The sequence below is a fragment of the Fusarium keratoplasticum genome, chromosome 1 (genome assembly GCF_025433545.1).
Source record: "Fusarium keratoplasticum isolate Fu6.1 chromosome 1, whole genome shotgun sequence".
In the NCBI taxonomy this organism is placed as follows: Eukaryota; Fungi; Ascomycota; class Sordariomycetes; order Hypocreales; family Nectriaceae; genus Fusarium; species Fusarium keratoplasticum.
This window is the reverse complement of record NC_070529.1, coordinates 5,000,275-5,022,757: the sequence shown is the minus strand read 5'-3', so window position 1 is coordinate 5,022,757 and position 22,483 is coordinate 5,000,275. Positions and strand designations below refer to the sequence as shown.

At 53.9% G+C, this 22,483-nt stretch overlaps 5 protein-coding genes across 5 annotated transcripts; 3 read left to right on the top strand and 2 right to left on the bottom strand.

The window, feature by feature from the left end:
* Positions 1–8,792: 8,792 nt before the first annotated feature.
* On the bottom strand, positions 8,793–11,215 carry NCS57_00148700 (Zn(2)-C6 fungal-type domain-containing protein; the record flags this gene model as incomplete). The annotated part of the gene is made up of 3 exons (XM_053051550.1): positions 8,793–9,097; positions 9,215–10,901; positions 10,982–11,215. 3 exons carry the CDS (start codon positions 11,213–11,215, stop codon positions 8,793–8,795), a joined length of 2,226 nt encoding a protein of 741 aa, XP_052920065.1.
* Positions 11,216–13,717: 2,502 nt separating this feature from the next.
* NCS57_00148600 (Aldedh domain-containing protein) lies at positions 13,718–15,210 on the top strand (the record flags this gene model as incomplete). Its single annotated transcript, XM_053051549.1, has 2 exons — positions 13,718–14,181; positions 14,229–15,210. 2 exons carry the CDS (start codon positions 13,718–13,720, stop codon positions 15,208–15,210), a joined length of 1,446 nt encoding a protein of 481 aa, XP_052920064.1.
* Positions 15,211–15,895: 685 nt separating this feature from the next.
* Positions 15,896–16,354, top strand: NCS57_00148500 (Mitochondrial import inner membrane translocase subunit TIM10; the record flags this gene model as incomplete). Its single annotated transcript, XM_053051548.1, has 2 exons — positions 15,896–16,092; positions 16,168–16,354. The coding sequence occupies exons 1-2, from the start codon at positions 15,995–15,997 to the stop codon at positions 16,352–16,354; spliced, it is 285 nt and encodes a 94-aa protein (XP_052920063.1). The 5' UTR covers positions 15,896–15,994.
* Positions 16,355–16,850: 496 nt separating this feature from the next.
* On the bottom strand, positions 16,851–19,614 carry NCS57_00148400 (uncharacterized protein; the record flags this gene model as incomplete). Its single annotated transcript, XM_053051547.1, has 2 exons — positions 16,851–19,305; positions 19,367–19,614. The coding sequence occupies 2 exons, from the start codon at positions 19,612–19,614 to the stop codon at positions 16,851–16,853; spliced, it is 2,703 nt and encodes a 900-aa protein (XP_052920062.1).
* Positions 19,615–20,379: 765 nt separating this feature from the next.
* NCS57_00148300 (uncharacterized protein) lies at positions 20,380–21,784 on the top strand (the record flags this gene model as incomplete). The annotated part of the gene is made up of 3 exons (XM_053051546.1): positions 20,380–20,530; positions 20,581–20,714; positions 20,768–21,784. 3 exons carry the CDS (start codon positions 20,380–20,382, stop codon positions 21,782–21,784), a joined length of 1,302 nt encoding a protein of 433 aa, XP_052920061.1.
* Between the last annotated feature and the right edge of the window lie 699 nt (positions 21,785–22,483).

Genomic DNA, 22,483 nt, shown 5'->3' with positions numbered 1-22,483 from the left:
AGACATGGCTTTACCGTTCTGAGACGATTAGACGGGCGAGGAGACGGATGACCCGACAAGGCAAAACGAGGCAACTAGCCTCAACCAGGGGCAAGCTGAACTGGGACGGTGCTAAACGGGCTGCTAGGCAGGCTGCTAGGACCGACAGGCTGAGCTAAACATGACCCAGCCAGACAGGCAACAAGAATCCAGAAGAGCCAGAGCTGGAAGGTCGACATGCACCAGTGCCAATGGCCAGCCAGAGACAATGGATGATAGGGAACGCGGCAAGGTGGGTACCAGGTGGGCAGGGTCCATTTGGTGTCGTCTGCAGCGGAGCAGAGGCAGAGGCAGAAACAGACAGGATAGGACAGGAAGCACTTCGGCCGAAATCCTGCTCATGCTGCCCATCTGTGGTCGACAGGGTCTCGACGCTTACTGTACCTGAGGCCATGACTGAGAGCGCAGATTGCACATGGCCGAGAAGCGTAAGACAGTTGCGAATATGACCTGAATGATGATGGCTGACAGGAAGTTAGTACAAGGGCTGACAGCGAGTGCGCGGGAGGTCAATAATCCTGCGCGGGCCGTTTGGCGTACATCGATCTCAAGATCGGCAGCGAAGAAAAAAAAAGGGTGCGCCAGTGACGTCCCGTACCGTACTGGGATGTGAGTGGAGGAGGCGCGAGAAGACAACCAGAAAATCAAGACGCCATAATCTAAATGGGGAGCAGGGGTCAGAGTTACTTGGGGAACCTTTTAGGGCGACCACAGGGCCACGGCTAGAGAGACTAGGCCGCGACCACAGGCGCAGCCGAACGAACAGACGAGGGTGAAAGAGAGGCAAAGCAAACAAACGACGGACGACGACAACCAAGGCGAAAAGGGTGGCACAGTATTGCTTCTGAACCCAGGAACGGAAACGGTCGACAAAAGAGGCCAAAAAGGAAGCCAGACGAGAAGCAGATACGCAGAACAGAACTGGTGGCTCCACAACCTCGCTTGGCGACGACCGGCAGATTGCCTCGTCATCTTGTGGGAGGAGGAGGAGGAGGTGTAGTAGTAGGTAGGTGAGGAGGAGGATGAGCGGAGACTCGGGGTCATTGATGATCCCGTCAGAGTTTCCCAGAGGTGGGCATCCGCGAGTTCTTGTATAGTTACGGATTGAAGCCGTACAGCACCGAGAAGGGCAACAACATCACCAACTGATCAGCCAAGCAAAGAAAAGTCTTGTCTGTTGGGCAAGCACACACACACACACACAACACACACACGCAACAGACGCCGCGTGTATCGAAGAAAACCGTTGGGTTTTGCACGTTGCCTGGTGTTGGCCAGCAAGACACACAAGGCAAGGCACACGCGGGCCAACGACCAAAATCGTCTGCCGCCGCGGTCGGATCGAGAAAGTTTACACCCTCGGCATCTCTGGCCCCTGGTCCGCGAATGCGACCCAATTCTTGACGTTACGTAGTGGCAGTGGCAGCAAGCAGGCCCGGAGGGAACCGCGTAGGTACTGTGTGTGCCGCACAAACTGACACTGACGTCTTGTCAAGGGGCAGGTCGCAACCCGCGTAGTGCTCCGGCTGGCTCAGCTGAGGGAGGGCAGGAGGAGCCATGCTGAGAAGGGAAAGAATCCGGGCTCGTCGACTGCTCAGGTTCCCGATGCCTGTCGGTACAGTGTGGTAGCAGGACGGGACACAGAGAGAGAATGACAGCGAGAATGGCTCACAAAGGCACGACTAATACCAGCTCCATCTCCACCTGCGCAATAACCAACCCATGACGGTGCTGGAGGTGACAGGGGTATCGGAGCTCGACCAGTCCGGCACAAGCTACGGCGCCGCTACGGGCGATACGTACCGGGTCAAGAAATGCGGCCCCGGGCCCGGCCATTCAGGGCACGGATCCGGAGCTTGGCGGCCCCACCACAAAGCTTAGCGTACCAAACTGCCGGGACGCGCTAGCAGGGTCAGGAACCACTCTTCTTCCACAACTGGAATAGCCCGAGCAAGGGGGCTCCCTGGCTGAGCGTGGGCCCCCTCTTGTGATGGCTGGTCGGCGGAGATGCGACCACCCCTCCTCTGCTCGTCGTCTCTTTCCCTCTCCCCGCCCCACGATTAGCGGCGACCAATGGGCGTGCACTCCGGTAGCTGCGCCTTTCCGGAAGAGGCATGGTTACGCGCGCGTCTAGGCGCTGTGAAGAGGGCCGCCATTGGGCAGCGGCTGGGCAGTAAGCGAACGTCTGCTGCTGCCCACTGTCCACTGCCACTGACTGCGACTGCGAATGCGCTGCGACTGCGACTGCCAGCGCACACCCACATCCATTCATTGCACCTTCCCCTCTGTGGGCACGCCCACAACGTCTAGGTCGGATAAGCCCCACACGCCCCCCAATTCTTAGCTCAAGGTCCTTTTTAGCATCACCACCATCACCACAGACCAATCCATCACTGATTCTTGAGAATCGGCTTGTCGTACCGATACCTCGGACGCTTCTCTATCCGGCTGCGACGCCCACGTATACGGTACGTGTCTTGTCGACGGTCTTGGCAGTGCATCTCCTGTTCCTCGAGCATTCATCCATCCATCGCCATTTCGGAGCATTCGTCCCCCGATCAGATCAGCATGGCCGTAAGTGCCGGTTTGCTTGTTGGGCACGACACACGGACAGATGATGCTGACACCCCTGGACTGGACCGCACCGCTGATTACCTGCTTGGTTCTTGATTGCTTGCTTATCTGCTCGATCTACTGCTATAGCCCGTCTGCTAATGCTGCCAACACAACGCCGCCGCCGCTCCCGCTGCCGCCAGATCTGGGGTTTGGCTGAGGGTTCCTGTAGATCCCTTGCTCTACCCGCGGATCCCACCTCGGAGATGCACAGCCCGGCCCGTGACGGTCATGCGGTTCGATCTTGTATTCATCACTGACTGATGGTGCGGCAAGGCAGTGAAAGGAGTGCTTCGCCTTGGGATGCTGGCCTCGTCCCACGGGTCCTGGCCTTGTGAGGCTTTACTCGTTCCCATACTCTCCCACATCCCGACCCCGGCATCTAAAGATATGCCCATCTGCATCTCCAACGGCTCTGCTGTCGGACCGCGTCAACCAAGGACGACCCTGCTTGTGCCGTGGCGGCGTTGGCATGGCAGTCATCCTGCTTGATTTTGTTTCCTGTTTCACCGTTATCCATCTAATTTTCCCAACTGCCGGGACATTGGGTATGAGCAGAGTTTTTACCCAGATGGGGAAGTTTTGCGGGGGGATTTTGAATTTCACGGGCCTGTTGAGGCGCATCTAACTCGTCGATTCATATCTAAGCGCCCTTGTCGCGACAGTCCCATGCCTCATGATCTCCCCCTCCACCAGGAGAGCCATGCCGGGCGTGCTGTCAATAGCAAACCACGATATCCCTCCCAGGCCCAAGGCCAGAGGCTCACCGCGTCTACCATGGCCCATGTGCATGCCCAGGCGCGGCTTTGACGTCTCAGATTTCAACCTAATGGTTCGTATATGTCCCTGAGCCCCATCCCTCTGCCATGCCTCCCCCCTACCTTCCACTCGCAGACACCGCCGAGTCATTCGGGGTGCTTCATGCAAATTGGGCGGTACCAAACCTCTGGGTCGGATCCAGCTGTTGGTTTTTCCGGATGTCACTTGCTCGTATGTTGCCGGCAGCAGAACCTGGCGATCGAATCGAAGCGAGATGCCCGCGCCCCCTTGACGCATGAATCGAGAGGGAGCAGCAGCATGTGCAGCGTCTTGGAGCCGAGGTTTTTGGTATTTGGTGAAGGTTTTCGCGATGCTGACTTAACATGGCAGATCTGATATTGACGGACGCGGCAAGTGGCCGAGCCCAGCGGCGGCGGCGTTAAGGTCGCGAAATTGCCGATCCGCGCTGAGGCTTCGAAGAAACGCTGCGGCCCCGTTTCTGTCAAGGTGGCCCCCGCCGTGGCATGGTTGATGCCGGGATCTCCCTTGCTCTGGAGACACTCCACATTTCATTCACCAGGGCCCTGACAGAAAAAGACGTTTTTTTTTTCCTTCCTTCCCTTTGCCGTTCGACTCTGGCTCTTTTGCAGACAAGTCTACTGGGCTGAGGTAGCGTAGCCACAAGGGGGAGGGGGGGCCTGGAGGGGGGCGTGGTTCCGGAGGGTCCCCACTCTTGCTCTGCCATCATCTATCGGTCGATCATCTTTCAAGGAACTCCCTCGTCAGAAGCCAATCTCGCGGGGTGTCGGTCCATTCACATCGGGGCAGAAGGCATGGCCCTGGTTCAAACGGCTGCCAACCCATGCCCTACGTAACATTCCCGTGCCTGTCTGTGCCTCTCTCTGCCTGTTCATCACGGGCAACAAGCAGCAGAAACAGCAGAGGAGAGCACAGCACAGCCGGGTCACCGTGAGAGCGCCTCACGGACCCCCCGCATCGATGAATGAAAGGCAAGCTGGCGACATTTGAATCTCGAGTCAAGCGGCGATTGCCTGTTTGGGCAATGAATAGGAGCAAGCCGCATCAGTCTGTGACTCTGCCAAGCCGACAGCTTATTGTGGCTCCCTATTGTTTCCAACAATGGGTTCAACACGACTTGAGCTTCAGCTACCGGGCGTCATAGGGCGCAAGCAAGCAAGTTCTCGCGCACGCGGAGTAACTCGAGCAGAGCATGTCACCGCGGACGGACGTGCTGTGCTGTGCTGTGCTATTCCCTGTCGATTATGACTTGGGATCTCGAGCCACTAACAAGGTCAATGACTCTGTACTCTTGTCAAGGTCGCATCTTTTCGGACACGCCGGGCGAATAACTCTGGATTATTTGTCGCGACAAGGCGCGAGGCGCGAGTGCGACTCTCAGTCAGCTATTACTAGTCCCTGAGCCCAAGCCCTCGGGGACCATGAATTGCCGCGAGCGAGGGTTACATACAGCAGCCGCCGGTCTTTTTTCTTTTATTTTTCGAAGCGCGACGGACAGAAACTAGGCCCATCACGGCTTCCAGTGCGATACGGTCAGACTCTGTGTGCATCACTTCTCAACTGCAGAGTCTGCATCTCTTTCTTTGTCTTGCAGGAACCGAGCGAGCCGTCGTCCCGTCTTTCTCTGTTTTTCTTTGTTTCGTTTTGTTTTGGCGTCCGTCACCAGCACAAAGAAGCAAAAAACACAAAACCATTCTGCCCAATGAGCGGCTGTTGCTTGACGAGATGGTATCCGTCAGTTCTCAAGCCATGCCACCAATAATTACCTAGTCTCGCACGGCTACCGCTTGGGCTGGGGTGTTCTTTTTTGAGCTTCTCCGGGGGTAGGGGGCCCTCGATGGATAACCTACTATCAAATTTGCCCATCTCGGTGGAGGTCTCACTCGGGAATCCTACCGTCGCAGCTTGGCTACCGAAACAGCAATTTGCCCTGCTTTGTGGATTTACTGAATCTGTGTCGAGGCACCCAGTTGGCTACAGGGCGAGAGTTAGAGATCTGACGAGAGAAAATGGGATATTGACCCATTGACAGGTCTGGCTGCTGATGTGATGCAATGGCGTCGAATGTCAACTCCCCTGTCCGAGTCCGTCGTCAACCCGTCTTTGGCGGTCTCGGATGTGGGCTCATGGTGACGGCATCATTTGCCGGACTCTGAGATTCCAAGAAAACTACGAAGGAATCAGGCCCTTGTTGAGGGGGGGACCGACACATTGCCCAAGTCCAAGTCCAAGTCCAAGTGCAGGGGTGTGGATAAGCTCTCCCGAGGAGATCTCTTGACCCAGGCCCAGGACCATCCATCATGTTGCACACCAGACCCAGGCCTAGGCCAATGACGATCGGATCCGAATTTCTGCAGCATGAGAAGAAGGAATCGAATCTTGCTCATTGTTTGTTTTGTGTTTCTGCCTAGGCCTGTCTTTAATGAAAGGTGGCAAACTTCCAGTTTCCCGGGACCTGTCTGTGTCTGTGTCTGTGTCTGTGTCTGAGCTGGGGCCCATCGTGGGCCAGTTTTTTATTGATGATCAGACCTCGAGACAGAGAGAGACAGACGGGACAGCCTGACGATCCAAGGATTGGTTATTAGCCCCCCAAGGACACAGGACAAGCCTGAAGTCGCCGCCCGCCGACCCGCGTGCTGTTCTACTGTCCATCATCATCATCAGCAATGGACACCAGCATAGTAGACAAGATGGATAGTCTATCGACAGCTAAGGTTCTCTAGGGTTCCTTGGACCATAGTCGTATCTGTACAAAAGCAGACAAGGCCGAGATTAGAGGATTCCCCCCCTCTCACTATGAAAGAAACTGCCGGGAATCCCACGCTACAGTATGTGTTCCTCCCTTCCCACTCGACGACGGGATGGCATCGCATCACAAGCGGACCTTGAGAGATCTGCCACGGGCGAATCCCTTGCCGGCACTTGTGGAGGTGCCGTGCAACGGCTCGCCGAATCTTTCTCTTCCGCTTGCCTTGCTTGAATGAAAGGGAAGCGAACTGGAACCTGCTGCAACGTGTGGTGGTGCCCATCAAAGGGGAGGGGTCACAAGGGGGGCTGTAGGGCTTATCCTGGGCGCAGATCGATGGGCGAGTTTCACAAATCGACGATGCCGCCGCCCTGAGAGAAAGGGGGGGCGTGCGGTGTTGGCTCTGTTTCTTTCTTTTGCCCATCAGCCGAAGGCCGTGAACAGCCCAGCCCTACTGGCAGAGTAGGTGTCTATTGTTGTTTCTGATGAAATGTTCCAGTACCGGCTTCGGCTCCGTGTTGGAGCATGGTTGTGCCTGATCCTTCCGTCCAGCTGGAGATGCGGCATTGGACGGCACCAACTGCCATGCCAGGCTGGTTGAGCATAGCCCGGTGGAATGGCATGGCATGGCAATGTGTATCAAGATGCTCTCTTTCTCTAACAGCACAGCCCAGCAGAAATGCCTTGCCATCGCCATCGCCATCGCCATCGCCATCGCCAACGACCCGGTTGGCCGTCTCTCTTGTCTCTCTGTAAAGAGTCATGTCGTTCGTCAAGGGCGCTTATTCTCTCCATCTGGTTTGTCTACTACCGCGGGCCCGCGATGGCCGCCTCTCCAGAGGCCCCGAGTTGCGCGGCCAATGTCACCCACCGCCTTCGGGGAGGTCTTTAACACGGCCGCATGTGATATCTACGGCAGGGCATTTTCTTCTTCGTCTGCGACATCTACCGAGTCCCCATATATTTTTTCTATGTGGGTGAGGTTGAATTCATCATGGTGGACCGACAGAGAACAACAAATTGTATCCTCGGCACGGCCCTCGCCGAATCTCTTGAAGAAAAATATCCCCTCTTTCATGTTTGCCTCTCTATTCTTTGTTCTATTTTCCTCTTTCAGCTGAAAAAGCAGCCTCGTATTTGGGCGTCAAACCGTTCGACTGCAACCCTCTATCACATTCCTTTCACATCAAGCCACAACCCCTCGCATATCTTAGCCAGGGGACACGGACAACAAGGCAACAATCATCAAATCCTTCCAGAAGCCGGGTGTCACGTCCCTCCTTTCTCTTTGAACAACGGCTGTGGCGCAAGAAACCAACCCCCCTTGTTCAAAAAGCCTGCCCAGCCAATGGTTCAGGCCAAGCTTGCCTGTCAGCTGAAAGAACAAAAACCACCCATTCCTCCCGTATGGAAGAAGGGGAGGGATTATTATTACACGACGTCACTGACTTTGAGTCAAAGAAGACGCTAGGTCGACAATGGCGATGGATGCGACCGTTTGGAAACTGGCATCCAGCGGGCGCCCGTGACCGGGGCTCCGGGTTGCGGAATACTACACTAACATGGCATGCCCACTGATCCTTCTCATTGTCTAGACTCTTGTCTTGTTACTCACTCCTCTGGCTGTGCTATATCATAGAACTGTTGGCCCTAGAGCTAAAGATGGTAAAAACACACGAAGGAAATATGTGTGAAACATTCATCATCTTGCCCTCGTGGACTCTACTCCATTGTCTCTAGGCAGTTTCCATTCTACCATGACCTTCTAGCGGTGCGTGCCCCTACAAAAAGCTCATCCATGTCGATAACCTGGTCGAATCCGTCGGCCGACGACTTATCCCCGCGTCTCCGTTTGATAGAGGCAAGGGGGGGGCGTATATGACTCCGTTTCCCTGCATCATCTCGAAAATAAAAAAAAACACAGACAACAAAGTCTCGCCCTACGACTTCGTGTTCCGACCCGAGGCTGTGGAAAGGGCGAGATAGAGATAGAGTAGATAGAGGGCCTCCCCTTGCTTGCTCTGCCCCCCCTTTCTCATTTCAGACGAGAGTCCGTGATAGGAGATGCTGCGGCAACCCAAGCCTCAAAATCCTTCCCTCCGGCGTTGCACTCAAAAGTTCCAACGAATATCATACCTTGAATGGATCATGACATGAGGCTTGGTTGGACCAAGAAAAGAGGCTTGTGAAACGCGATCAACATGATATGACGCCAGTTCAACTCGACCATAATTAAACATTTTCGCATTCCGTCATGCTGCATACACACGTGGACTGTAGTCTTTGCCCTTTTTCTTTTCTTTCTCTCTTGATATCTCTCCCATCCCATCGATGACTTCTCATGTCACCTGATAAACCCTCCATCCCAGTTCCGATAGAAAAGCAACAAACTTGACAAGGGGAGGCTGATGATAAAGTCCCTCGCTGAACTGAACAGTCTCACCAAGTCACGAACGAAAGAAAAAGAAAAAAGAACAGAAAAAGAAGTACATGGAACCAAACGAGAAAAAGGGTCACTCGGGGGCTCAGCTTCGTCTTGATGCTGTTCAAGTGGTCTCGATACTAGCACGGCCTAGACTCCCTTGGAATCGGACCCCTATGCGCCTTCCAGGGGAGGGACGAACGAGTAGTTAAAGTCAAGGAGACCATCCAACATCCAGTGCTGGGGGTCGAAGAAGTCGTAGTTGGTGTTGTCGTACGCCGCCATGCCCATCATGCTGTTCTGGGCCGATGACGCCGCCGACAGCCCAGTCGCCCCAGGCGTAAGGGACCCGTTGGTGTTGGTGTTGAGCAGGCTCGAGGGGGGAAGCGTGTGTGACGGTACCAAGGTGCTGTCCATGTGTGTCGAAGATGCTGAAGACTCATTAGCCGAATCTGGATTTGTCGGTTGCTTGGCTGCTACTGTCCGTGTCAGCATCTTGCGGCAGTGATTGCTTGCACAAGACAAATAACGACATGATGCTTCTTTCACTCATAACAGAACAAGAACGGGACGGGATGGGAAATTCATCCACCTACCATCGATAGTACCTCGCCCCATTGCCTGGAAGTCTTCCCTCCACCGCCAGACAGAGTCAAACACCAGACTCATGCTGTGCCGGCATCGCACCTTGAGCTGGAGGCTGTCGTCCATCTGGATCGGGGAGTCGTCGTTGCTGTTGAACGACTGCTGGTTGTTGTCTAGTCGAGCTCCGTTCCACATCTGCACCATCAGCTCTGCCAGCCGCCATTGTAGATCGTTGTTGACCACGCTGGTTGCTCGGATTGCTCGGATCGTCTGGTGAAACAAGGTTCGTCCGCGCTGGAAATCAATAGTCTTTGCAAAGAACGACCTCATGAGCTTGAGAAGCGCAAAGCCCGCCGCAACCATCATCTGTCCGATGTAGTTGCTGCAGTGAAGAAGAATCGTACCCCCCATCGTCTCTCTGGGGCTCGTCACCTTGTCAATCTCCAAGACATCATCGAGGAAGCTGGTTGTGGCTCGCCAGAGACCCATCAGATCGTCCATGTAGCCCGGTGTCTTGCTAGAATCGAAGAAGCCCGCCAGACGCATATGAAGAGCTCCGGCCCTCAAATGCAGGTTGATGATGGGTCCCAGCTCCTGAGACAGGATCGAGGCGTGCAACTCTGCGTAGTCCCGGCGATAGACGCGCATGAGCATAGCACGGTGCTCATCGCCGGCAACACCCCGCGGATCGCTTGCATTACTATACATCTCCTTGGAGACCTTGTCGCAGAACCTCTCAATCTGCAGTCTGGCTTCGAGCTCCCGTGAGAGTTGGAAGGCACTGTCATCTCCCGGCCTCAGCGCCAAGGTCCAGTCGTAGAGTGTCGATGCTGGTTGGCCGTATCCCGTTCCGACCGACTGCGCAACAATGTTACAAACGGCCCATGTTGTCACACGGTCGCTCAGTTGCTCCTTATTCAACTCCACTGACACTCTGGAGAAGTCTTGAATGTGGTTGGGCCGGTGAAGTCCTATTCCGGTCGCCGTCTTCATCATGACACCGCACAGAATGTGTGTTGGGTCGGACGATGTCGTACTTGTTGGCAGTGGCCAGGTACACAACAGACACATACCCTTGACCACATAGTAGTTGCTTGGTACCTCCCCAATCGTCGACCACAGGAATCGTGTCAGGGGTCCCGAGAGATTGTTGAGCAGATTGGGCACGTTTGTCGGACTGAAGCGTCGGGCTGCAACCGAGACGATAGACCAGAAGAGCAGCGGATGTTGCTGATAGTAGAGGTCGGGAGCCTGCTGTGGATTGAGGAAGGGCAGGAAAGGATGATAGAAGGCGAAAAATTCGTTGAAGAGGTTGTTGACATTCTCTTCGGTCAATTGAACGTTCTCCAGCTCGTGAGTATATCGAGGCACGTTGTAGTTTCCTCCCCGCTTGAGGTGTAGCAGAGACGATACGGCCTCATCAGAGCCCATCAGAGACGGATTCCGAGTGTGGGTATGAGTGTACGTCGGATTGCTCGGTGTGATGGGGGAGTTGACGTTGTCGTCGTCATCGGGGACAAAGCCCTGAGACTTTGCGCGGGCGATGTTGCGGCGGAGGCGATCAATCTCCTTCTCCATCTCGGCGTGCTTGGAGCGTTTGCCGATGCGCTTGAAGTTGGACTCGATCTTGCACTCGAGCTTGAGGCGGTTACACCTGGAACAACTTTGGAAGGGCTCCTGCACGACATCACAGCGCAACTATTGCGATTGAGTCATCTGGTCAGCTTCTGGTGGGATGCGCTTGGGGTTGGGGTTGTGGTGGTTGGCGATAGACTCACCTTCTGCTGACGACATTCGTTGCAGGCGCGCTTCACGCCGGGCTGGCGCTTCTTCTCGTGATCAGCATCATGGTCGTCGAGATTACTACCAGGACTGCTCTCCAGCCCAGCCATGCTGCTCCTCTTGCGCTTGTTGGCGCCGTTGCTGTTGCCATGACCATGGCGGGAGCTGACTGGGCTGGTCGGGCTCATGGACGCCGCCCCACCGGCGGCCATGATGGACGGGCCGTCCATGCAGGCAACGAGCAGAGGCCCGGCGACCGGAGGAGACGCGGCGACGACGATAAAGGTGTTGCGCCTGCCGCACCGAGGCACAGACACACGGAGGTTCGGAGGGCGGAGACGTTATAGGCGGCCGGTGTCGCTGTTGGAGTCGCGGCGCTGGGTGGGCGCGTCGTGTGTTGGCAAAGACAATGCGCGCGGACAAAGGCCGACTACGGAGGAGAGGGGCGCCCGGGGAGCGGTTGTCGGATTGTTTTGTTTGGGAGAAGATTGCTTTTCGCTGGTTTGCGAAAAAAGGCGGTACTGAGACCCCCCGTGGCCCCCCTTCTGTGGCTCGAGTGGCTAATTGAGTTAGTGGACTGCAAAAACTCGATCAGGAGGCCTTGAATTTTTCGCCTTCCATGGATGGATGTACTGTCACGGTACCCTCTGAGCCAACTTTTCCTTCTGAGGCGACCTCTGTGCGACCTAGGCTCGGGCGGGGGATGGGAAAAATTCATTGCAAAGAAGGTGCCACCGCCGGAGGATTGCGTCATCTGATTGGTGGGAACCCGCATTTAAGTCACGTGGCGGGCATTTCCTCCGACCCTCTCTTGACCAGGGAAGGAAGGTATCACCTCAGTTGGGAAACCGCGAAACTCTGTTGAAAAAGCACACAATTGCAACTCCAGGAAGCTATTCAGACCGAGCTCTTGGATGAGGACATGCATACGTACCAAGTAGCAAGTAGGATGCTTCCTAGCTACCCCATGGGCCATGCACGAGGTGCATCTCCCCATCCGTAGTGGAGCCAGTCAGTCTCGCTCAAAGACAACCTGGCGCTCGGCATGGGGGAAAAGGTCTCGGATCATGTCCTAGCCAGAGAGCATCTTCCAATTAACATCGCGTGGCATTCCCTATAGGTAGACGGAAAGATGAGGCCCTCTCTCTGTGCGAACCCCGTGACCCCACCGTTGTAGATAGGCACGATAGGGAAGGTGCAGCAAGTATGGAGGTGAGACAACACGAAACATCCATGTATGTAAGCACGTAAAGCTTCAGCCTCAACGGTCCATAAAGGTTTCACTGCGTCGTTCATAACTTCGTCCTTTCAACCCTCCGGCTCAAAAATAGCACCCTCATCCTTCACCGTCAAGTACGCCCGCCGAGGTACAACGCTGTCACTGCATGAACAGCCGTCTCAGGCGAGCCAAGTCCCGCACTCGTTGAACGAACAGCTCCGTTTCCTATTAGCGCTGATACTTCTCGCATCTTGCTTGCCCGTTCCAGAGCGTCTCCGATGTCTATGGGTGGTGCGTGAGAAGACAACTTCTGAAACCGGTATTCACTGCGCTCCAATCCAACGAAACCCACTGTATCTATGAACTGACACGGTGGATTCCATGGATCTTAGTAGATTGTTTGGTTGTGTTGTCAGTGGGCTCTCTCCACCTTCAACTCCAGAAACCGAATCCAATTCCCACGACACTGCGCCATCAACTCAATCTCTCTCGCAAAGGTCCTTGCAGCTACGGTAGCTAGCATCCTTCGGCTACAAGAAAAAGCATACAACTACACAGGACAGCTCGCAATCATGCCAGAATCTGACAAGCCACGCACCCCTACCCCAAGGCTTCTCAAACCTGCGCCTCCGCGTCCTGGCCAAGTGGTGCACTCTCCACGACTCAAGTCCGAGGTCCACTTTACACTTCCAGGATCGATCCCAGTCGTCGGTGAGTGTTCATGCGCCCGAGTTGACTTTATTCGCTCGACTGAGCTTCTCTAACGCTGAATTCCTCAGAAATTGTCCAGATCCGCACCGCCGCTGTCTCTCAGCCATTCCTGGACCCGGCAGCGATGCAACGTCCGTGATACCCTCCCAGCCTGGGCATTGATCTTGTTGGGTTGAGCCATGCCCGATTCGCAACTATCACTTGCGAAGTGCATATGGGCTGTTGACAGGCATGGACCTTTGCTTTGTCACAATATGTTGTCTTGAATTTTCAACTGATTCTTTGGGATCCTGAGTCAAAGCACAATGACGATCCTCCAAGTTGAAACGCAAGAAACGCAGGCCAACAACCGTGCCCGCCCTAATGGATCCCCAAGTGAGGCTCCTATCCAGTCTTGACTTTAGAGGTCTCTTGGTGCTGGTCTATTTCGCGCTAGGAAGCGTACCCATGGAACAAGCACGTCAAATGGGATGCCCGCTAATAGCTAATCCCGATGGACGTGCCGAGATACTTGCCGTCGCCTAGGCTGCGCAAACACCACGTCCATGATCCCCTCCACAACCCGATGTGGCATGCATCCACATGCGGGGTTGGGGTAGGCTATACTATGCCATGCCTGTTTGCAAGGAGGGGAGGAATTCCGAGGAATGAAACACCGTCGGACTGGCCAAGCAGTCTGCTTTCGCCCAGCTACTTAAAGGGAGCTTGTCGCCCGCCGATTGTCTCGGTTGAGTTGTTCATACAAACAATCTTCTTCATTTTTTGGTTTCTAAGATACAATATTTGCTTCATAACTTCCATCATGTCGAACGGATCGGCTACAGAGACATATACTGTCCCTCTCCTCATCAATGGCAAGGACCAGACCTCTGAGCATGCCTTTGATATCATCTCGCCCTCAAATAGCAAGGTCATTCATCGTTACTATAGTGCCGACGTCAAGCATGCCGACGCCGCAGTAGATGCTGCCGCCGAGGCTTTCAAGACATGGCGAAAGGCCACTCCCTATCAGAGACGTGATGTGCTTCTCAAGGCTGCAGAAATCATCGAGAAGCGGCGTGACGAGTTGCGCGAGTACTCAATGGGAGAGACTGGCAGTGATGCTGCCTGGGCCGACTTTGACATCAGCACTGCTATCCAACATATCAAGGAGGTCGCTGGTCGCGTGGGCACAATACAGGGTTCAATTCCTAGGTTGGCCGACCCTGACACCCACGCCCTCGTTCTCCAGGAACCTTATGGCGTTGTCTTGGCTATCTCTCCATGGTATGTCGTTACTCTCGGGTGTCTTGTTCTCATACTAATGCGTCCAGGAACGCTCCTTTCATCCTGGGTTCAAGAGCCGTCATCTTCCCCATTGCTGCTGGAAATACTGTTGTGTTCAAGGGCAGCGAGCTTTCGCCCCGGACCTTGTGGGCGATTGGCGATGTCTTTAGGGAGGCAGGTCTGCCAGAGGGTGTGCTGAACGTCATCTTCCACGAGCGAGCCAATGCCGCCTCTGTGACTTCAGCATTGATCAAGAACCCACATGTGAAGAAGATCAACTTTACAGGAAGCACTCCTGTTGGCCAGATCGTTGGCAAGCTGGCGGGTGAAAACCTGAAGCCCGTTGTGTTGGAGTTGGGTGGCAAAGCCCCATCCATTGTGTGGGAAGATGCGGATCTCGATCTCGCCGCTTTCCAAAATGCACTTGGGTCTTTTATGAATTCGGGTCAGATCTGCATGTCGACTGAAAGAATCTTGGTGCACAAGAACGTCCTGGCAGAGTTTGAGAAGAAGCTTTCTGCCTCTATCGAGCAAATCTTCTCCTCCAAGGGCGATGCGCCCACCCTCGTCAGCACCGCGGGAGTCGAAAGAAATAAGGCCCTAGTCAAGGACGCCGTCTCCAAGGGTGCCACTCTGGTTCACGGAAATCTGGACGTTGAGGAGACCAGCAAGTACCGTATGAGGCCCATCGTTATCCGCGATGTCACGGCAGAGATGGACATCTACCAGTCCGAGTCATTCGGTCCCACCGTGTCTCTGATCGCCATCGAGACTGAGGAGGAGGCGATCAAGCTCGCCAATGACACCGAGTACGGCTTGTCGTCGTCGGTCTTCACCACCGATCTCGGGAGGGGTCTTCGCATTGCACGGGAGATTGAGACTGGAGCAGTCCACATCAACAACATGACGGTTCATGACGAGAGTGCTCTCCCTCACGGAGGAGCCAAGGCTAGTGGACATGGCCGCTTTGGTGGATCGTTTGGTCTCGAGGAGTGGACGAGGTCCAAGACCATTACCTTTAAGAACTAGAGATTGCCTACAGTAGGATATAGTGATATTTGGGTGGTAAATAGCGCCGATTTTTTGAGACATTGAATGAAATTTTACGATGTTTGGATTTTATTTAATGACTAGATAGTGGTGCTTTTCAATCCCTAGTAGTTAGAATACTACTGTCCAAGCATTGAGAGTGTATACCTAGGCGATGGTCGGTTCGACTGAGTTTTTGCACTGGGAGCAAATACGCCCCTGCGATACTATTACATCGAGACACAACCCCCAGACGAGGAGATTTAAGCTCAAAGCCTAAGGCACACTTTGAAAACCCTAAAAACACCCTTGAAACAAGCATGAATTACCAAAACTTCGGTAGACCGCTGAGAAAGGAGGCAAAATGAATTGCGAGGCCATCTGCAGGGTAGGTGAGACTTCCTCAGAAGAGCATTAGGTGTTGGTTCAGTAAGCATCGACCAAAAAAGTATTTCGAATAACTCGATGACGTCCCTCTACAATACTATTGCAAATCACTTATTTCTTGCAATTAACACTATAACATGGCTGCTTCTTCCACCATAACTTACAATCAGGTACCGTTAATGACGGAAGCTCAACTCCTCATTGGCCGACCGCACGAGCCTATGACATACCACTCGCAATCGATAAGCGCACCTCACGTAATCAGCGATAAGCCCAAATTTTCCCTTTGACCAAGGCAAAAGCATCGTCAACGCCGAAACCGCCCAGATCGCAACACCATTACATCCAACATCATCACTCCTTTTTAATCAAACACCCCCTGTCAAACACCGTCAAGATGAGCTTCCTCGGAATGGGTCGTCCTCAGCCTACCTCGGAGCAAAAGATTGCTGCCGTGGAGAGCGAGATGCGCATGATGGCCGACACCTACAACCGGTAAACACCAACCCCTCATCTGGGTGGAATTGGCTTTGTAGCATGAATTAACAGCAGTCACTAACTCTTCTGCAGTCTCCAGAACTCGTGCCAGAAGAAGTGCATCCCCAACGACTACCGCGAGGGCGAGCTCAACAAGGGCGAGTCCGTCTGCCTCGACCGCTGCACCGCAAAGTTCCTCGACACGTCGATGAAGGTCAGCGAGATTATGCAGCAGCAGGGCCAGGCCCTCGGCGGCCAACAGGGCGGCGGCATGTTTTAAGAGGCATTAGATATGGGGGGACACAACACGAATAGCCTCCCCCCTCTCTTTGCAAAGAAGCGTATAGATCGGAAGGGCGTAACGGGAAGAATCGCCACCGGAAGAAACAAGGGCTTGTACGAATATATGCTTGGGAACCGTTCCTCGATGATTAGATGCTTGGGTTTGCGTCACGGGGCGCTCGCATCGACATGAAACCGGAGGCGGCTTGGATGATGAGATGAATTCAAAGGTGTCGTTGTATAATATCTGTATATGGATTCATGCTACAATCCGAACGAGAAAAAGAACACCTCCACTACAAGCTCTCTGTGTGCGTCTGTCTGTATCGCCATCTGTCGTTATATCAACGCCTTCTTCCATGGGGGTAATCTATGCTCCATGTGATGCTTTGTCCCAAAAACTCCGTGCCAGAAAACGCATGTGAAAATTCACAGCCCCGTGACAATGCTCCATGACTCGACTCGCTCCACCACTAATTATATCGGCGCCTGAATTATGGCGTAGACCGTGTGATATCCGGGCCAGTTCCAATGCCTGTCATCGTCCTGAAGAGCCAATGTAACCATCCTTCTGTCTCGAGCTGGATCTTGAGATCCTCGGCTTTCTTCTCCATATCCTCCACTTGTCTCTCAAATGTGACAATGCCATCCTCGACGTCATTCACCTTTGATAGGAGAGCATTGATCTCATAGTCGAGACGCGCTACAAGCACCTCGACCTCCTTCAAGCCCTCCGTCAGGTGGGATCGCTCCTCGGCAAGGAGTTCATGAGAGCTGATACGCATCCGTTGACATGCCTCGTTCAACTGGTAGTAGAGAGCGTGGAGTTCATCTTTGTCTTTTGCGTAGCGATCGTCGAGGAGCTCAACCGCCTTGAGCTTCTCCGTCACCCACGGCCCGATGCCCTCCTTGATCTCATCCATCTGCCGGCTGAAGAACTGAGCAAGGTCATTGAATGCTTCCAGATTCGCAAAGTCGCCCGTGGTATCCGTGATATCAATGATATCATCCCAACCTAGCACGGCTTCTTCGGCATCGCTAAACGACATTCGGCGTGGCCATCGGTTCTCATTGAGGATCCTCTCTGCTCCGCACTGGAGCAGCTGAATGCTGTGTCGTCGTGAGAGTCCCACGCGCGCGGGCCTATTGCGTTCTGCTTCCAGAACCGGTCCCTGAATATCGGCTTCATCAACCAGAGATCCAACAGCCGAGGGCGCTTTGGAGAGTACATCCTTGCGCACCTCGGCACCAATGTCCATCAGGTCACCCTCCTGCTCACGCTTCTGAGTCTCACAAGCTGGAGCCGAGGTAGGTTTGAAATCGACAGTCGAAGTAGACGCAAAGTGCGAAGTTTGGGGCAGACCTGGAATCACATCCGTCTCACCCCGTCTCATCGCAGCCAGATACTCTTCTGGTTTGTTCTTCCAAGTGAATGCCCTGCCTACCCCTGGCATGGGTGCTGTGGTAGTAAGCATGGCTGTGCTGAGTGCCTGGTTGGAGCCCCCTACACCCATCTCTCCAAAGTCGTCTCTTGTCGAGACCGAAGGCCGAGTGTTGTGGCCTCGTAGGCCTCCTCCAACAGCATCTTTGATGCGCCCAAAACCAGACCGAGCATCGCTCATTTTCCCAGCGACACTCTTGAACATATTCTTTCGCAAAGCATCTTTGTCACCTGCGCCCTCGCCGATGCTAGTAGCGGAGCCAGGAGGAAAGGCTGAATATATGCCAGGCGAATCATCTGCCCGCCTCGATTCTGCTTCGCTCTCTGCAGGTGCAGAATAGACCCGTTTTGGATTCGAGTTTGAATCGTCGTCTTTCCACGGTAGCCCATTGCCAAGTTCTGGACTGTGATTTGGTAGTTCTGCGAGCGTCCTTCGAGGCTTGCCATGCCATAGCCATTTCGGCCTGTCGCCGTAGGCTAAGCTGACGAACATGTCAATGTCAAGGGTCTCAATATCAGCAAGTCCTCCTTTGTCCTTGCCTGATACCATGCCCATGACAAACTCGCCTCTTTTACCTCCGACTTCTGTCAGAGTCGATTTGACCGCTTTTTGTACACCCCAGCCCTCTCCAGCTGCCGCCTTGGCAGATACTGTGTAGAGCTTGAGAATCGTCTGGCGGTCCAACCTCCGTGTTCTTTCGAGTTTTTGTGATTTTTGGAAATGACCAATACCACGCTTGGTACAGTCAAGGTCGAAGACGTCCTTCGACACCGGAGCGCCATACCAGTGAAGGCGGTTCCTCGCCCCCATAAACATGCCTAGAAGAGCTGACACAGTGGTCGGCCCTAATATGCCATCAGTAGGCTCGAAATTGTAGTGCTCAGCACCAACTTCAATCCACCAGTTGTTGATTGCCATCTCCGTCTTGTCGCACAGCAGTCCATCGATGAACTCGTGACCTAACTTGTCAAACATGTATAGAGCAACTTGACATAGCTTGATAAGCTCTATCACAGCTTGGCTGACGGAAACCCGATCGCTAGTTTTGTAGAGTTGTAGGAACTTGGTTTGGGTCGCCTCGGCCGGGTCTGAGAGTGTAAGACCTGACCGCCCCGAGCATCCTAACCGCTTGAGATCCTCGTTGACGATGAATGATGAACGATATTTGCGGATATCGCCCTCGGGGATGAGAATGACGGTAAGAGCCGAGGGAAAGCTGCTAAGATTTGTCACCATAAGCTCTCCTAGAGCTGTTTCCTTGGGTCTCGCATGCGAATCCTGGATTGCTTTGAAGTAGGCGCGCAGCTTGGCCGGCCAGAGACTCTCCTCTGCCGGCACCGAGAGAACACCAACTGCAACAGAGTGTTTCTCATCTCCAGTATAAGTGACAATGACGAGGGTTGGTGATTTTCTCGAACACGCCCATTGTTCGACAAGGTAGGACTCGTAACCGCGTAATATCCCACGACGCTCGACAACACTGACATTACTATCGTCTTCAAGATATCTGTACATCAAAATATTAGGACTGACGTCGCGTAAGTATACCAGGAGTGACGGCGACGAACCGAAAGGCAAAAGGGTCTGCAAAGACTATGTGTTTCCGTGGCGGTGCTTGTTGGGGAGGCAGAAGGACAGGCTCAGCAGCTTTCTCATGCTCAGCATGAGGGTTTGCATCGACTGGAGGTAGAGCGCCGTCTGAAGGGCTTGCTCGTCCGGTCCGCTGGACCGAGCCCTTGGCGGTAACGGGAGCGAGATATTCGTCTTCGAGCCGGTGGATTCGAGGATCCGGTGTAGAGGGGAATCGGAAGGCCATGGCGTCGTCATCGACCCCTGGGGTTTAGTCGCGGCGGTCTCGAGCTACATTCTCGCCGTCCAGCTGCGCGGCGAACGAGGCAGAAGACGGGCAAAAGAGGCCGTCTCCAGGGGTCGCTTGGGTTCTTGGGAGGCCTTTTGTTGGTGTTCAGGTTCAGGGCCTGCATGTGATGCAATAGCTCGAGGAAGGCCTTGCGTTAGCTCTAGGTACCTTACCTTCTTGGCTAGGTAGCTGCGGGGCACTAATTCCGTGTGTCCCCACGTGAACCCTGGCGGAGCTGGGGTCGTACAGAACCTTACTTCAAGGATGGAAGCGAGATAGAGGGAGGAGCAGTTCAACGCAGGTAGAAGACAGGGAGATGATGGCTCAGGATAGACGATTTGACTGCATCCATGAGAGTAGCCTTGAGAAGTCCAACGCATGAATTTGCTAGAGTCGCTCTTGCTTAAACTAGAAGCTTTCTGTTAGCTCTGATTGGCCAGGGTCATAGTGGGGATAGCCCCCTTACAAGCAAACCCCCGAAGCTGTCTTATCGATAACAGCGGGCCGACGGTATCGTCAGTGGGAGCCGTCACTTGGACCTCAGACGACATCGGCCGTCGATCACGGCAGCGCCATTTCTCTTCCGCTCAAACCGTTACTCAAGCTTTTGGATCAATCCCCTGGAATTCACTGACTCACGAGAAGCCCAATTTTGAGGCTTCACCCGTAATCATCCAGAACTTGGCAACCACAGCTGGCCGAAACCCCACCGATACCACAGCCATGGCGGGAGCCGACAGCGATCACGTCTCGCCATTTGCGCCGCTCATGGTCGAGCTGGCTCGCATGAGAAAGTCCAATCTCAACGCTGCGATCGATGATGTAGACCAGATCATAGATTTGCTCACTGCCACGCGGGAGCAGGTTGCTGGAGGTTGGCATCCTAAAACATATCTCATCTGGGGCTGTCTAACGTCTTGATAGAAGCGGACGCGCATCGCATCGGCATGACCATGATGATGCTGCAAAACCCAGTCAAATCCCGGCTCGAATCAATCACACAAGACCTCAAGGAAGTCACAAAGGCACAGAAGGCCTTTGGAAAGGCCCTGGATAAGGTTGGTTATTACTACTTGACTGCTGCTCCTGCAATGGCCACTGACCGACTTAGGCGCTCCCTCACCGCGAACTTCCCATGGAGACCGATGCCATGGCTGACCACCCGGGCCTGATCAACCGAGCCATAGCTATGCATCTCCTACGGGAAGGACAATTCTCTGTTGCCTCGACGTTCCTAAACGAAGCTCACGACCACCCTCCGCATCGCGAAGCCCGCTCCCTTCGGCAAACGGACGAAGACGGTGATGACGATATGGACAATGACGATGACGACGAACCCGAAGACGATATTCGCAATCTGCACTCGGAGCATCTGCAAAATAAGTTTTCCGAGATGTACAGCATTCTGTCAGAGCTGAAGGAACGCAATCTTGTCCCTGCTATCGACTGGGCCCGCGCCAACAGCCCGCAGCTCGAGGCCAAAGGCAGCACCCTGGAATTCGAGCTTAGCAAGCTTCAGTTTGTATGGCTCTTCAAGGGCAGCTCAGTCAACGGCCTCCCCGATGACGCCGAGCGCAACGGACCCCTCGGTGCTCTCGCCTACGCCCGCCAACACTTTGCCAGGTTCCAGGCCCGACACCTGCGCGAGATCCAACAGCTCTGCTGTGCCTTGGTGTACGCCCCGAACCTCGCCGCTTCGCCCTATAAGCACATCTTTGAGATAGACTCGGCATTCGAGGACGTGGCCATGTCCTTTACCCGCGAATTCTGCTCTCTGCTCGGCCTCTCTGCCGAGTCGCCGCTCTACGTTGCTGTCACAGCGGGCTCTATCGCCCTGCCTCGCCTCATAAAGTACACAACTTACATGCGCGAGAAGAAGACGGAGTGGACGACCGAGAACGAGCTGGCCTTTGAGACGCCCCTACCCGAATCCATGATCTACCATCCCATCTTTGTCTGCCCCGTGAGCAAGGAGCAAACAACGCAAGACAACCCGCCCATGATGCTCCCCTGCGGTCACGTCATCTGCCGCGAGTCTCTACACAACATCACAAAGGCCGCGCGGTACAAGTGTCCCTACTGCCCGACTGAAGGCCACCTTAAGGACGCCGTTAAGATCAGGCTCTAACCAGTGACCCTTCTCTTTGATACCTACTCATCTGCATAGCTTTGTCTTTAATTGCTTCGCACATGGTTATTCACTGCTCTGGGCAATCTGGCGAACTTGGCGTTGATGGATTTATGGGTTTGCGCAACGGACTACTCTTTAGCCCCTGGTCACTCATGTTTATAGTGTTGCGAATGTTGGGATATGCCGCCGACTGCTTAGTAGACTACTTAAGTTATAGTTTCAATACCACATCAAACTTGTGAAACACGGAATGTGGGAGCTGTGTTGAAGAGTTACGACATCTGACGTTTCACCATGCTGAAACCATCGAACATCATGTGGAACAGCAAAGAAGCCGTGAGTTTCACACACTCATGATTCAACTACTTGGTATGTATTCACTATCCTAAACAACCAAGTCCAAGGTTTTCTACTAGGTCGCTCTGGCTATCTCCACGCTCCGTGATTCACCATTTCCACCCACCCCATCGTGGATATTCTCCACGATTCAACTATCTTCAAGTGACAAACAAAAACTCCCGGATCACTCATTCAAAGGAATGAAGATTTGTGAAACGCCTAATATGTTTGGGTCTTGACATAGGAAAAATTAAAACCAAGAGGGAAAAAACATAGAGGACCAAAGGAAACTGCAGACACAACCCGGGGATATCATCTCTTCGCCTTCTGTTCACGCCTTTCTCATTTGGCTACCGT